Source organism: Zootermopsis nevadensis, unplaced genomic scaffold (assembly GCF_977971745.1).
Source record: "Zootermopsis nevadensis isolate Lab colony 2312 unplaced genomic scaffold, Znev_1.0 Znev_ptg000008l, whole genome shotgun sequence".
Classification (NCBI taxonomy): domain Eukaryota; kingdom Metazoa; phylum Arthropoda; class Insecta; order Blattodea; family Termopsidae; genus Zootermopsis; species Zootermopsis nevadensis.
Genome location: NW_028259140.1, coordinates 17,652,149 through 17,666,026, shown reverse-complemented (window position 1 = coordinate 17,666,026; position 13,878 = coordinate 17,652,149). Strand labels below are relative to the sequence as shown.

The 13,878-nt window shown below is 42.5% G+C and overlaps 1 protein-coding gene and 1 long non-coding RNA gene across 1 annotated transcript; one reads left to right on the top strand and one right to left on the bottom strand.

Moving 5' to 3' along the window:
• Nucleotides 1-13,878, bottom strand: part of LOC147874559 (uncharacterized) — a 385,344-nt gene that overhangs the window by 56,745 nt on the left and 314,721 nt on the right.
• On the top strand, nucleotides 1,372-7,246 carry LOC110836433 (uncharacterized). The gene is made up of 2 exons (XM_022077613.2): nucleotides 1,372-1,456; nucleotides 6,132-7,246. The coding sequence occupies exons 1-2, from the start codon at nucleotides 1,433-1,435 to the stop codon at nucleotides 6,570-6,572; spliced, it is 465 nt and encodes a 154-aa protein (XP_021933305.1). The 5' UTR covers nucleotides 1,372-1,432; the 3' UTR covers nucleotides 6,573-7,246.

The following is a 13,878-nucleotide window of genomic DNA, read 5'->3' as shown; positions in this document are numbered from 1 at the left end:
CTCACACATTGTCTTATTTCATCTAGTGTTAGTGTCACAAATCTTTTATGGAGTTACGCCATGTTTGGTGCAGAACACGGGCGGGTCGGAAAATCCTTTCTTAGTACAGGGCAACAAACGTGCATCCGGGAGGCGAACGAGGCTGACTGTGAAAGTACCTTGTACGGCATTTCCGGTCGTCCTCGCACGTTCTGTTACTAATCCGGAGACGCTAATGGAAGAACGTAGTTTTCGTTGCGAGTATGAGCGCGGTCTGTCCAACAACACGTAACGGTGAATTTTAATGCCATTAATAGCACTTAAAGTTGCAAATGTTTAGTTATATCTGCAGTGTATTTAACGACGCTTTATCAACTGTATGGGTGACACAGCTTTGAATAAGGACATGATTTAGGCCTGAAGAGAATTTCACTTCCCCAGGACGAAATCTCACAAATATTGTCGTCAGATTAGCCGATCTCTGGGCTCCAGAGAAGAACTCAGAACGTCTCATAGCATTACCGTTATGGCTGCACCAATCAGATCGGATCAACACTCTTCACCACATTGTGATGATACTCCCCACTCACCACACGAATTTCACAGACTTTTACTGCTCACCGAAATTAGACCGAAAATATTTTCCATTTCCTAAAGAAACAGCGCTGATGTCACACGGATAAATTCTGGCCTGAGATTTGAAGATATCGCTACGTGCTGAGTGAATTTGAAAGACAACTGCCTAGAGAGTAAGGAATTTGTGTGAGAAACAGAATTTAAGGAGGCGACTACATTTTATTTCTTTCTGAGGTCAGTTTACGGATGGTTAGGAAGAGAAGATTTTGAATTAGAAAACGACAGGCCTACCAACTAAACACTGACGGTAAACGAACAATAATTAAAGTCCCTGTAGAGTGGAGTCCCGAATATCCGACCTAAATGGGACTGGAGGATGTTCGGATAATAGTTGAGACTATGAAAAATACAAGATCAGAAAACAAGTGACGATCATACAGCATCCAAAGAAAGGAATCTCACAAAAAAATTGTGATGTGCCGTTCTGTGTAAGTAGAGGTCTCGTTCCAAGGAGTCCTATCAAAAGTTTAAATAGGTCGAGTAACCTCCCGTACGGGAGGAGGTCAAGACTGCAGAGTCACAGATAATGATAAATAATTACCGTCCCTTTGACTCGAGCCTCATTAGCAGAGTGCCACGGGAAGAACGCGACGGAACCCATCCTCATTCGCTCTCATGCGAACTTCGAATCTCCAGTAAACGGCACTTAAATGGGTACCTAAATTTTTATCAGAGTTCTTGATGACAAGAAAATAGAAAGTAGCGGCTTATATAGAGAGCTGTTTGTTGCTATCAGGGCCATTCAGTTGCGAAAATTAGGTCGTCGAAGGCCCCAGCGCGAGGCGTAAAAAGGAAGCCTCTGTGGAAGTCGCGAGATATGGCGAGACGATGGGCCTACGCGGTAAGTTGAGTGCATGCGCACCCAAATACTAAGTAAACTAAGCTAGAACATGGAACTTTGTTCGTCAAAAGTGTCATATTTATGTAACCAAGGGCTACTATCACACACGCGCGCGACTGATCACAGAGAATTTTCTCCTTTGAATTCGTATCGCTCTCTGTATTACGGACCTTGAAACTTACTGCACACAATTTCATATTCTGTCCACACATCTACAAGCCTGTGCTATATACGAGGCGCGTCCACAAAGTAAGTTTCCCACTCGTCCCACAGCTAGCAAACCTTATATTGCGCGAAGCGACTGTGCGTACGTGATAGAGCAATGACGTAGCATGGCGCATGCACTAACGGCACTTCCCGCGTTCTCACAGTAGCATCGTTGCAGCTGTTGAAGATGGAGGTTCTTATTCCAGCTCCCGCCGACTGTGAAGTGCGGTCAGTGATAACGCTAGGCCGCACACGGCTCGACGGACAGCAAGTCTCCTGCAGGAGTTCAGCTGGGAGGTGTTTAATCATTCACCCTACAGCCCGGACCTCGCTCCCAGTGATTTCCATCTTTTCCTACACCTCAAGAAATTCCTGTCCGGTCAGCGTCAGAGTTTTGAGAATGACAGAGAGGCGGAAATGGTCGTCACACAGTGGTTCCAATCCCAGGCGGCAGACTTCTACGACAAAGGTATTCAAAAGTTGGTCCCACGGTATGACAAATGTCTCAATTCCGGTGGCGAATATGTTGAAAAATAGCTGGACACTTGCTGTATCTGTTGCAATAAATATTTCCATGAAATTGTGTTTTGTTTCTGTAAACGGCCCCAGGGAAACTTACTTTGTGGACGAGCCTCGTATTTATTTTGTCACAAGTTCTTGGAAAATTTTGATGGCTAGTTTTGTAGTTACTGGTGTACAACCGGAAATGATTTCCTTCGTGTCTTGATCGTCGACCTCCTTATATCTTTTCTTTGCCCTAGTCTCTCCTTTCTCTGCCATTTCTTTTACTTCCTCTTGAGAGATTATCCACCGCCGTTCCTATTCTGAAACAGAGTCCTACATCGAACGTATTTCACACGCAAAAAGTCTCGCCAGTCACTCACCGCGAAATCTTGCGCATGCGCGTATGTCGCATTCCTACCAGGGCTTTTCTCGTGATCTGTGGACTGTAGCCGTAGCTGATGTGTGTCGGTATCAGTTCCGTCATGACTGGTCGTTTGTAACATTTAATGACAAAGGACGTAACTCGAAAACAAAAATAAACCAACACCAACCGCAGTTTGTACTAACAATTATGCCAAACCCTTCAATACAATCTGTGGCCAAACTGCAGAGTTGTTGATCAGTAACGTTGCGAGTTATATTTACCATTGGGTTTTAGATGGTTAAACTCCAAATGAAACACATTATACCTTGTCGAATCGTCTGCATTTAAGTTTAACTTATTTCAGTTTAAGGGATCAACTAATTTTCGACGTAAAGCTTCACTGTATATGTCATTTGAAGTATTTTGAAACAATATTATTAATGTGTGTGTGTGTGTGTGTGTGTGTTACTTATAAGTTTCGTTCACTTCAATTCACTGTAAAATCCACGCAGTAAGTTTACTGCCCCCAAGTCGAAGAGTAATCTTCCAGGGTGGTTCAGCTGGTCCAGCGTTTTATGGTGTCCGAAAGTACATTATCGTGCTCACAAGAGCCCAGACTGAAGCCCAACTTTGGCAGCATCAACCCACTTTACGACCTCACATACATTTTCTTCAATTCCCATCTTAATATAAGCCTCCGATCTAAGCCTCTTAAGAGGTCTCCTGTCTTCAGGCTTCCCGTCTAAAATGTTATATATTCTTCATCCCTGCAGCGCGCTCTACATGTTCCACCAATCTCATCCGATCCTCCAGAATGCCACCATGCTAGCAATAACTTTTCGGGCGATGTTCACAAACTGTGAACCTCCAAACCACGAACTTGTCTCTCTCCTCCAGTCTGTTCGCCGTTTCCAGCTTCGAATACTGCCCTTTTTCAAGGTGTTCCGGGTTGTGATATTTTCTCACCGGATTTCACATTCTTAGATGATGACAGGTGGGATGACTGTTTTGCATGTATTTTAATCTCTGCGCATTTGGGAAGGCGACTCCAAATTAACCTACAAGAAGCACTCCCCTATTAAATATGCTAGTAGCTTCTTTGTGGAATTAATTTTGGTTTGCTTTCCCAATGACTTTGTTCATCTTTGCCACAGATCATAACGAATTATTTAAGCTATGAGTTGTCCTTAAATTGTGACTTTGTCGTGCATTCTGGTGAGGAATCATCAACAAATGAGCATAGCCCAGAGGATTTTGCATTCCAACTTCATTTAAACCATCAACATTTAAGTACTGAACACTTCAATCTTTGCATTCCTTCATACTCTTGTAGGAAACTTTGTCGGACTTTCATCAGCGGGCTGAGTCCCTTGTCTGTTAGGAACATTTCCTCTCTTTTCTTAATCCTGGAACACGCACACGGAGTCTGTAAACATACTTTTGACTCAGCCTGTATAAGTGAGTCGGTTTGAGCACTAGTCAATGCCGCATCACAATTCATCACTTGCTTCTCAGTTTTCTTCTCAGCTAGAACAAATGGGGCGAGACCACAGCAAAGAGCCCTGAGAGGTCCCTGTTATCGTGCTCAGTCGCCCGTCAGTCAATCAGTAATCGCATTACAAGTTCTTGGCTCTCAACGTTCAATGAGATCACGTGGGGAATTACATTATATATTATTGATGCTGTTTTATCCTAGTATCGCGCTGTTCGTGCGAACGTCACTTTTAATCAAACTATGATGTTGATTGCTTTCCTCGTCGAACGACCACTGGGTACGCGTGTCCTTTGGCGGCAAGTGGATTCAAGCTGGGTCACAGTATAATCCACAGAAACTTCGTGACACCTAATTACGTTTCGAATTAAAGTCGTAGATTCCAAAGAGATCTATGTTTACATCGTAAAATGAGTCACGTTTAAGACAGTTTCTTTTTTGAGATGAAGTTGAAGTTGAGTGCAAGTTTCACGTGAAATGTATCGTTCCACCTTGAAGAAAAGTTGAATCCTATCAGCAGTTCTAATAATCTAAAAGCCAGTCAGGTACGGCCGTCATTAAGAGGTCGTTTCACGTCCATAAAACTTTTGGATGAACGGACAGACGTTCCTCCCCAGTATGCCTTAATTTTACGCGCATTGTGTGAAGAACTCATAAATATGGATCACGTAGCAACGGATTATGAAGAAAATGGAATGAATTCAAGTGCCTTCAAAAAGCTTTCGTGCAAACAGTGGAAAATCGTTCTGTTCGGTAAGAGCGGGATATTTGTTGCCAGTTAAGAGACTATTAGTTAATTCTAACTGGTTCGGGAGAGCTGTAGGTTTTTAGATGCTGGGTTACGCGACGGTGTAATATTTTATTCATGAGAAAGAAACGAACAGGATTTCACGATTCTTGTCGACGAGCCACAGATCACAGGGAGAAAACGCCAGAATCTATTTAACTTTGTGGTAATAATACGTTTTCTAAGATTATCAGTTTCTTGTTGTGTTTCCACGAGCGTAAGTTGTGTGATCGCTCCATCTACTAGCAGCCGGACTGAAACAGCCCGAAGTCACTGAATTTAAATTTTTTCAGAAAGTCGTGCTATAGGAATTAGAGGTTCCTCAATGAGACAAAATTGGCTGTTGCTGGCTGATTGCTTTAACAACAAGGCATTCCGCGCTTATCACACTATTATCTGAGATAATGATTGGATGATTAAAAGTTATTCTCAGACGAATCTCTCCTTCAAAGCGTCAGTCATGACTCCCACGTGGTTTCTTCTGAGTGCCTCGCAATGTTCAGCCATCTCACGCAGGACTGGCCATGTTTACTCCAGTCTCAAGTTAAAGTGTCATTAAGTCATGATTATAATGATGTGCCCGGTGGAAGACGCCCTTGCTCGAGGGACGTTTCACATGGACCGTCCCTTCCTGTGTCGGCCATCTATTTGCCAGGTCCACAATGCTGTGGCTTGTCTCTGCCACAAACAGATCTTGAGGAACTGAACAATAGTCATAGCACTTTTGCAATAAAACAATCATATCACGAAAATATTTCACACAAGAGGCAGAACGTAAGAAGATGATGGAAAATACACCCACAAAACACACTGAAATTAAATTATTGCAGCCTGACGTTAGGTATTATCTTGGCTGAGGCAATATTACCTAATACAAAGAAACTTTTGGTGCTCAGATCCGAATACATTGTACCCACAGTTCATGATATCACAGGAACCTCTTTCAGAAATTCTCGGCCTTTTATGAAACCCAAAGTTCATTAGAGGATATCTTGAGCCAACGTCTTGAAGATACACTTCAATATTATCCTCTAATTTACGCCCAGGAATTCCAAATGGTCTTTTCCCTTTGGATTTGCAGACAAGAATTCTTTCCCACGTGTGATGCATTCCCGTCCAACCCATCCTCTAGATTTCATAGCCATTATAATGCGAAATAGGAATCAGTTTACGAATTATGAAGCTCGCGATGGGAATTTGTCCGGTCTCGTGTCACCTCCTCGCCCTTAATCCCAGTTTCATCACCCTGTTCATTTGTCAGTCCCGTTGGTATTTAAAATTAACCTCAGTGACTGATATAGCGACGATGTTCAAATCGCAGGTCGTCTTCCTACTCTGCGGCGCACCGCTCACAGTTGGCAACCTCTCCACGCGCCCTGAGGCGGTAGTGTCCCCATCTAGTGTCTACGAGTTGGAGGACCTGAAAGCTGGCGAGAGCGTGGGGTATCTGTCCCCAGGCGCACAGTGGCCCTTAGGGCAGCAGCTGGGACTGGGTCCCTACTCCGTAGCATTGCTCGGCCCCGGCACGCTGCTGAAGAGCTTGTTGTCGAACCCGGCTCTGGGCGTCGGGTACGGAGGTCTCGCACCCCAGCCTCATTTCCACCTGCACGGACGTGACCCACTAGTACTGCTGCTGCTACGGCAATATGGCAGATACCTGCCCTACGGCCTCGGCAGATACGGCCTCTACGGCTACAGCGCCCCGAACTACGCTGAAGACAACAAGCCCTTCGGATCGCACAAGCAGGAGTACAGGCTGTGACGTCATTCTGGAGATCGCCGATGTTGCGAATGGGAATGGAGCAGACTGTCTGTCTACCAGCAACACAGAAGTGATGGTTGATAAACGAAGTCCAGACTGCAGATTTATCGGAGAATCGGTTTCCGGCCAAATTCATCACACACGCTCCGGTTCACCGGAAGGTTGGTCTTCAGAGACGTAAGCCTTCCGGCAAGCCGGAGCGTGTGTGGCCACCCTAACACCGACAACACCAAAGCCCGCCACCGGCCACGATCCTGAGCCATCGCCATTCATTTACCAACCTCGCAGCCCACCTCCCATCTTCTTCTTGGTCTGGCCAGTGATCGTTTTCCAGAAGGATTCCCTAATAAAATTCTGCATGCACCCCTAGCCTCCCCGGTCCCATGCGTGCTACATGTCCAGCCCATCGAAGACTACTAGGTTTGACTGTGCTAGGTGACCCGTACAATTCACACATTCTAAATTCCCCACTTATTTCATTCTTCCTAGGACCAAATATTTCCTGAGCACCTTGTTTTCAAACACTTGTAATTTACGTTCTCACTTCAAGGTAAGAAACCATGTTTCACAACCATACAAGGCAACAGACAACATTACTGTTTTATATATCCTGATCTTTAGTGTTTTGGATAACAAAGGGATGATAACAGTTTTAAATTGAATAAAAACAATGTTCCCCGAATGTATTGTATTCTTAATTTCATCATGGACCTCATTTCTACCTGTTATTCCTGTTCCCAGATAATTAAATTCTGAAAAACTTTCAAATTATGAGTTACGTTGCTGATGTATTTAGGTTTGCCTGCCTATTTCTTTGCTAGCGTGTAGGAGAGTTTCTGCAGTCTTGGTTATAGTACCCATGTTCAAGAGCAGAATTAAAATGCATTTTGGATAAAGCATCCCCCTGTTTTAGGCCATTGTACATTGGGAAGGGATCCGACAGAAGTTTACCTATACGAACTGTGCGAGATACCCTGTCCATAAACATCTTAATTAACCTAAAAAGTTTCTTTGGTATTCTAAACTAATCAAAATGCCACACAGTACCTCTCTTCCAACTGAGTCATAAGCATATGTACTCCAACATTTCCTGTAATAGTTGTCGAATCACAATCTCTACAGAAAGTATTTGTGTTCGTAGACATGGAAACTTTCGACGAAATCTTCCATCTTTACATTTCTTAGTATGGTCCGAGTTCCACTTCGGACTGAGAACGTTCATTAGCAACGTCGTTACGGTTTCATGGTCTTCAGAATTCTACACGTCTAACACGAATCTTATTGTTTACGTCCTCGTCTGTTAAATAAAGTCTTCTTTACAAACGGGAATGCATTTTATTTAATACGACATTGCTGTATGCTACAGAGTTCTGAGAAAATCGGAGGTTGCCAGTTCACTTAGGAACTCCAATTAATTCGTCAGGTAGATGAGAAAATGGCAAGAGTCCTTTCAGATGCTGCAACATGCGATAACAGACGTGGACATCGGACAAAACTGAAGTTCAGTTTTAAATGAATAACAATTAAATTAAGACTAGGAGCCTGCGTCTACTTAACCCTTTATCATTCGCGGAATTTAAAATGCGTTGATAAGCTGCATCACATTTTACAATACAAATAAACGTCTATACCAACGTAATCATTACTAGCAAATTCAAAATTACAGAATCACAATAAAAATGTTGCTACAGTTACGCGGTTTTAATACGGACAATACATCGTTTAAATTTAATATTTGTGATTACAAATTCAGCTGGTGCACGTAATTAATAAATTGTGGGTTGTGTTTGTGCGAGTTTAACGCAGTATAAACACAACCCATTTCTGATGGAGAAAAGGGACCGGCCCCAAAATTCCGTTTCCGGCTACCCCCCCCCCCCTCCCTCAACCGCGGCCGCGCTATCGAACGTCGCGAAAGCAAAGGATGGGGGGAGTCCCCCCAAAGCGAGGTGAACCAAAACGAATTGCGAGTTGCAAAACAGGAAAGTTCTCGGTTGAAAAATTACATTAACGAGAGTTTTCTGGCCACCGACAAGGAAATACCAGAGAAAGAAAGCAATCACAGAGCGCGTTGGGACCACTAACTGGATAGCAATGATGTACAGATAACAGGAAAAGGAGACACGAGTAGTCCAAGAAAGAGATGACAGCTCCTCGGTGATAATGACGATATCTGTAAAACCGGTTGGAAAATTGGAGTAACTGCGAAAGGCAGCGGGAAGTACAGGCCCGCCGCGCTGCCGACAGAACTTTCAGCTGAGCATCTGCACAGTGCTGCTCTCTGTACAGAAACGTTGGAAACACGTGACACAGAAGGTTGCTTTGGTTCGGCGAAATTCGTACAGGAACAAGTTATAAGATGATAACAGTTGCGTCATATTGTGAAATTACATATTTAATTAATTAATCTTGTCCGTCTGATCACAATTTAAAATTTAAAATGAAGATAATTAAGTTCCAATACGATAGTACTTCCAGACAGTCGGAACTCATCTACACCTCACATCTCTGGCTGATATAAAAACATCAACAAAAACATTCACCAACCTAAAGTTTATTTCAACACGACGCACATATATAGAACAACTTTAAATATATCAAAATGGAATCTGGAAGTGAACATCACTAATAACTGAAAAACAAATACAAAAGTTGCCTATAAGAAATTATGATTAAGTTTTAAGTTTATATAATTTTAATTTTATACACCTGAAGATGGTTCATCTAAGAACCGAAACATGTAGTGAGAAAATGATGTTCTAAATGTAAATCGAATGTTTCGATAAGAACATCACATGGTATTTTAATTATCTTAATTTTAAATTGTGATCAGACGGACAAGATTAATTAATTAAAGGAACAAGTTAGTCATTCAGCCGAATTGCCACAAGAAACTGTGCGAAACACACAGCGACAGCAATTATTACTGCTAAGCGTTAACCAGTCTGAGGCGTTCCTGTCAGTGACAGGAGAGAATCACGAAAGAAACTGAGTTCGTGTAGCTTTAGCTATTAAAGGATCCTGAATGAACCAGCCGTGACCTGTTTCATGACACTTTCACGGGAGTCTGAAATAAATCGAAAACATTTCAGTCAGGACAGAGGTCAGTTGCTGCGAACTCGGACGAGTGTAACCACTACAGGAACCTGCCATACCGATCGGTAAAACTTTCTGAGAGCGCTTTTTCGTGTTATCAGCAGTTCCTACAGTAAAAATCTTCCTTGCCATTCTATTATTATTATTCTTAAGCGTTCATCGCCGTCAAATAAGCTTACAGCTAAAGCCGCTTTTCTCTCCAGAATATTCACATCTTTTCATGTCGTCCGCATTCTTAGACGCTTCAAAGGAACGTACTTCCACCATTATCAACCCTGAAGACTAAGGACGCGTGTTCCTCCGAAACGTTGGCATTCAGCCGCCCAACAACAAAGATCACATCGCCGTGGAAAAGTTAAATCGCACGAGGATGAGTTCAGTTCCGAGTATACAAAAGCTTCAGTGATTCGTTCTGGCCCTGTGATAATGTCGCGGTCGCCCTCTCAGGTCGAGGATCTGTCAGTGGCCTTGCGTGGTGGTCCATTTGCTTCAGATCCTCGCTCCCCGCCTCGTCTCCCGCTCACAGTATAATTCTCGATAGACGTAATTATAAGATTCCATTAAAATCCGCGAAGACACTGCCCACTTACCAAACGCGCTTTTTAAAACTCTTTTCTCTGTTTCAGTGGCTCTGAGAGCGTTAGGGTTTCATTTGTTCTTGCGACCGATACCCAGGGTGCACCGCACGACGTTTCATCCTTCAATCGAGTAGCTTCAGACTGAAATATTCGTTATGCCTGTCCCTCTATAGGACTGCACCTCGTCTCAACCAAAGACGCAGTGGCCCGCGCGCCTGAAGCACCAGGCAACACGCACGGCCTGTCTGCGACTTATCGATGACCTGAGACAGACACACTTGGACTCCATTCCGGGACACGACGTCGTATCTCCGGGTGACAACAGCCACCGAGTGATCATTTTTCATTGAGACACATCTCCTGTCCATTCGAAATTGTTTTTCTTCTGGATGGAATATTTGTGGTTTAAAGTTACTTATCCGGGCAAGATTTCCTGTTATCAGGGCAGGGCCTTCTTTCTCGGAGATTGATGGCCGTCTCCATTGTGCCGAGACTTTCATTTTCTTGTGTGGCATCCGACCCACAGAGGTCCTCGCTGTCGCCAAGCGCTGCCTTCATCTACTCACAAAGGTTCAACTTGGTAAGGGTCTCCTTTTGTCATGTAAACGAAGAGGATATTGCATTTGTATAGGCCAAAAGTCTACTGAAGATCATGTGATCTAATTGAAGCTATTTCAGACGTAATACAGTCCCTGTAAATAAAAAATAAAACACCAGCAGTTGTTTGAAGCGATGAAATTTCACGCGACAGAGCATCTCACTACGCCACATGGCCAAAGTTTCCCTAGATTCGTTTTGTAGGTAATAAAGACACAGGAAAAACATCCAAAGTTTTTTGACAAAGGCGCGTCATTAAACTGAAGCATGTTCTCGGATACATTCAATTAAAGAAACGCATTTCGTAAAGACGTAATGCGTTAATAACACTCGAAGGAAAATGTAAAAGTGTGTGCTTCAAGTAGACCAAAGGAGACCTCTTTCATGGTACCCTGAGGTGCATTACCGCGTTCGCAAGGGTCCACCATCAGACCCTGATCCTAGCCACTTGAATCCAATCACATCCGATAGAACTGTGTCTTTAAGATCAATAAAAGTTCTCCCATGTACACGTCTCAAGTTTTCTGACTTAACTTCGTACGTATTTTTAGTACTTCCCGTGCGTGTTACATGTCACGCCAATCGCACTCTTCGTTTTGTCATCATAACAGCGAAACTTATTTGCACTCACTACGAATATCTTCATTACACAGTTTCTTCACAGTCCCTTTAGTTTCGCTGGCAAAAAGTCTTTCTTTTTCGTGTAAATTTATCATTCAAACTTTCCAAGCACCGAATAATAAATGGATTAGATAGCAGCGATCAGATACACTGATGACGCATTTCCACCAATTCACTTCGAAATCAACTGCGTCTGGTCTGAGACTTTGACTTAGTAGAGCGCAACGCCTTCAGAGAACACGTGGTAATCAAAATAAAATTCTCACGGATTATTAAACCACGAAAACATTTTTTTAGTGTCTGGTCAGAGCCGCTGCATTCCCGAGCTAACATTTTCACTACGTATGGGTGGCATCACTGGACGGAACAACCAATAAATGGTGCATTCTTTCTTAAGTTTGTATGCTACTGAAGCCAATACAGCAACTTGAATGATAAATATTCTCTTCTGTTATATTTTTGGCTTTTTTTAGTAATCTAATTGCACAGTTCCGCGCAATTTAATTATTATTTGAAACATGTTTATACAAGTGTGTGTGATTCATTTATATAACTTCACTGGGGCTTTGCTTAGTGTCCTCTGGTTTCTTAGCGCCGAACTGTGTCCTCCTCAAAGACGTGTACATCAGCCCAGTCAAGTGAAGATATTTCAAGAATTCGCAAAGAAATCAGAAGTGACGTTCATTGTCCAGGAACGTAGTTAAACCACAGCGCATTCCTGTTAATACTACAAGCAGCTGTTACCCGAAAGACTCGTGCATGCTCTGGTAAAGACGTACTAAGAAGATCTCAACCATGAGCTCTGGGCTTACGAGCATCAAAGCAAAATCTTGCACAACTCACACGTTTGTCAGAAAATGCTCCGGGTGATCGGCGCCACTGACAGGCAATAGACATTTGAGCTCCGTAGATAAATAAAAATGTAATGACCAGCCGAGCAACCATTAGGTTTTCAAGAAGAAATCTTCTCTCGACCATCCAGTCCTTAAACTGACACATGTTTGGGCACGTTCCTTCTTCTATTAATTTAAGAACGCACGACACATCGGAGGCAGGTGACGGCCAATGGCTTTTCTGACTGAAGCTTTGTGTGGTTTTACTCAGTCCCCTAGATGAATCATGCACTGTTCCTAATTTCGTTACAACCTGTCCGCCATGTTCATTATTGGATTGTCGTGTCCATTCAAAGTTATATGAAATCAGTAGTTGATTCAGAGTCGTACAATTACCGTCAGGCAAAAGAACTTCATCTAGTTCAGGTGAAGATACCGAAGGCTGTGCATCCGACAAGGAACATTCATCGTCTGTCGAGTAGTGGAGTCAGTACTAAAATTTCCGACCCCGATTACGGTAACCAATTTAGTTACCAAAACGATGTCCAGCCGTCGGTTTGTTCACAGGGACAGATCGACTCAGTCACGCATTCTATTATTTTGAAAAAGCTTAATAACTTTGGACTATCTTCTCCTTATGTCAAGTGGTTCCAAAGTTATTTGTCATCCAGATCTGCCTTTGTTCTCATCTTAGGATAGTCTTCTTCTCTTTACTCGGTGTTATCTGGAGTTCCACAAGGCTCTACCTTGGGACCTCTCTTATTTAATATTTTTATTAAAGACCTTTGCGACAAAATTAATAATTCTAAAAATCTCTTATTTGCTGTTGACTTGAAACTATATCGAGATATAAAAGCTGTGGATGACTGCAAATTTCTTCAAGCAGATGTCGATTCCGTACATCAGTGGTGTGATAATAACAATATGGAACTTAACATAGAGAAAACCAAAATTATATCTTTCACAAGGAAAACCAACAATATTCATTTTAACTTTGTCAGTGATATTTTAATTTCCCGTATTGACTGTATAAAAGATCTTGGTGTCTTGTTAGACACTAAGCTATACTTTCATTGCCATGTAAATTTTGTTCATTCCCAGGCACTAAGGACCTTAGGGCTTATTCGTTTCATTACTTATAATTTTTCCTCTCTAGACAGCCTTGTTGTTTTATATAATGCCTTAATTAGGTCTAAGCTTGAATATGTCTCGGTCGTATGGAACAATCTTACACAGACAGATTCTAATAAATTAGAAAATATTCAAAGGAAATTTGCCAGTTTGTGCAATTACCGATTTTTCCAGTTTAATATCCCCCGAAAATATGAACTGATCCAATCTACTTTAAATCTTAGAACACTCTATTCCAGACGACGACATCTCGATGCTTTATTTCTTATTAATGTCTTTAAGGACAAAATAAATTGCCATTCCATTATGGACGCTGTTGGTTTACGTGTGCCGGCGAGGCAAATAAGAGAATTTTCTACTTTTAGTGTGAGCAGTGCACTAAGGCATAGTCCTTCAGCGAGGTGCGTCATCGCTGCAAATGACGTATGTAAATTTTCGGACGTATTTCGC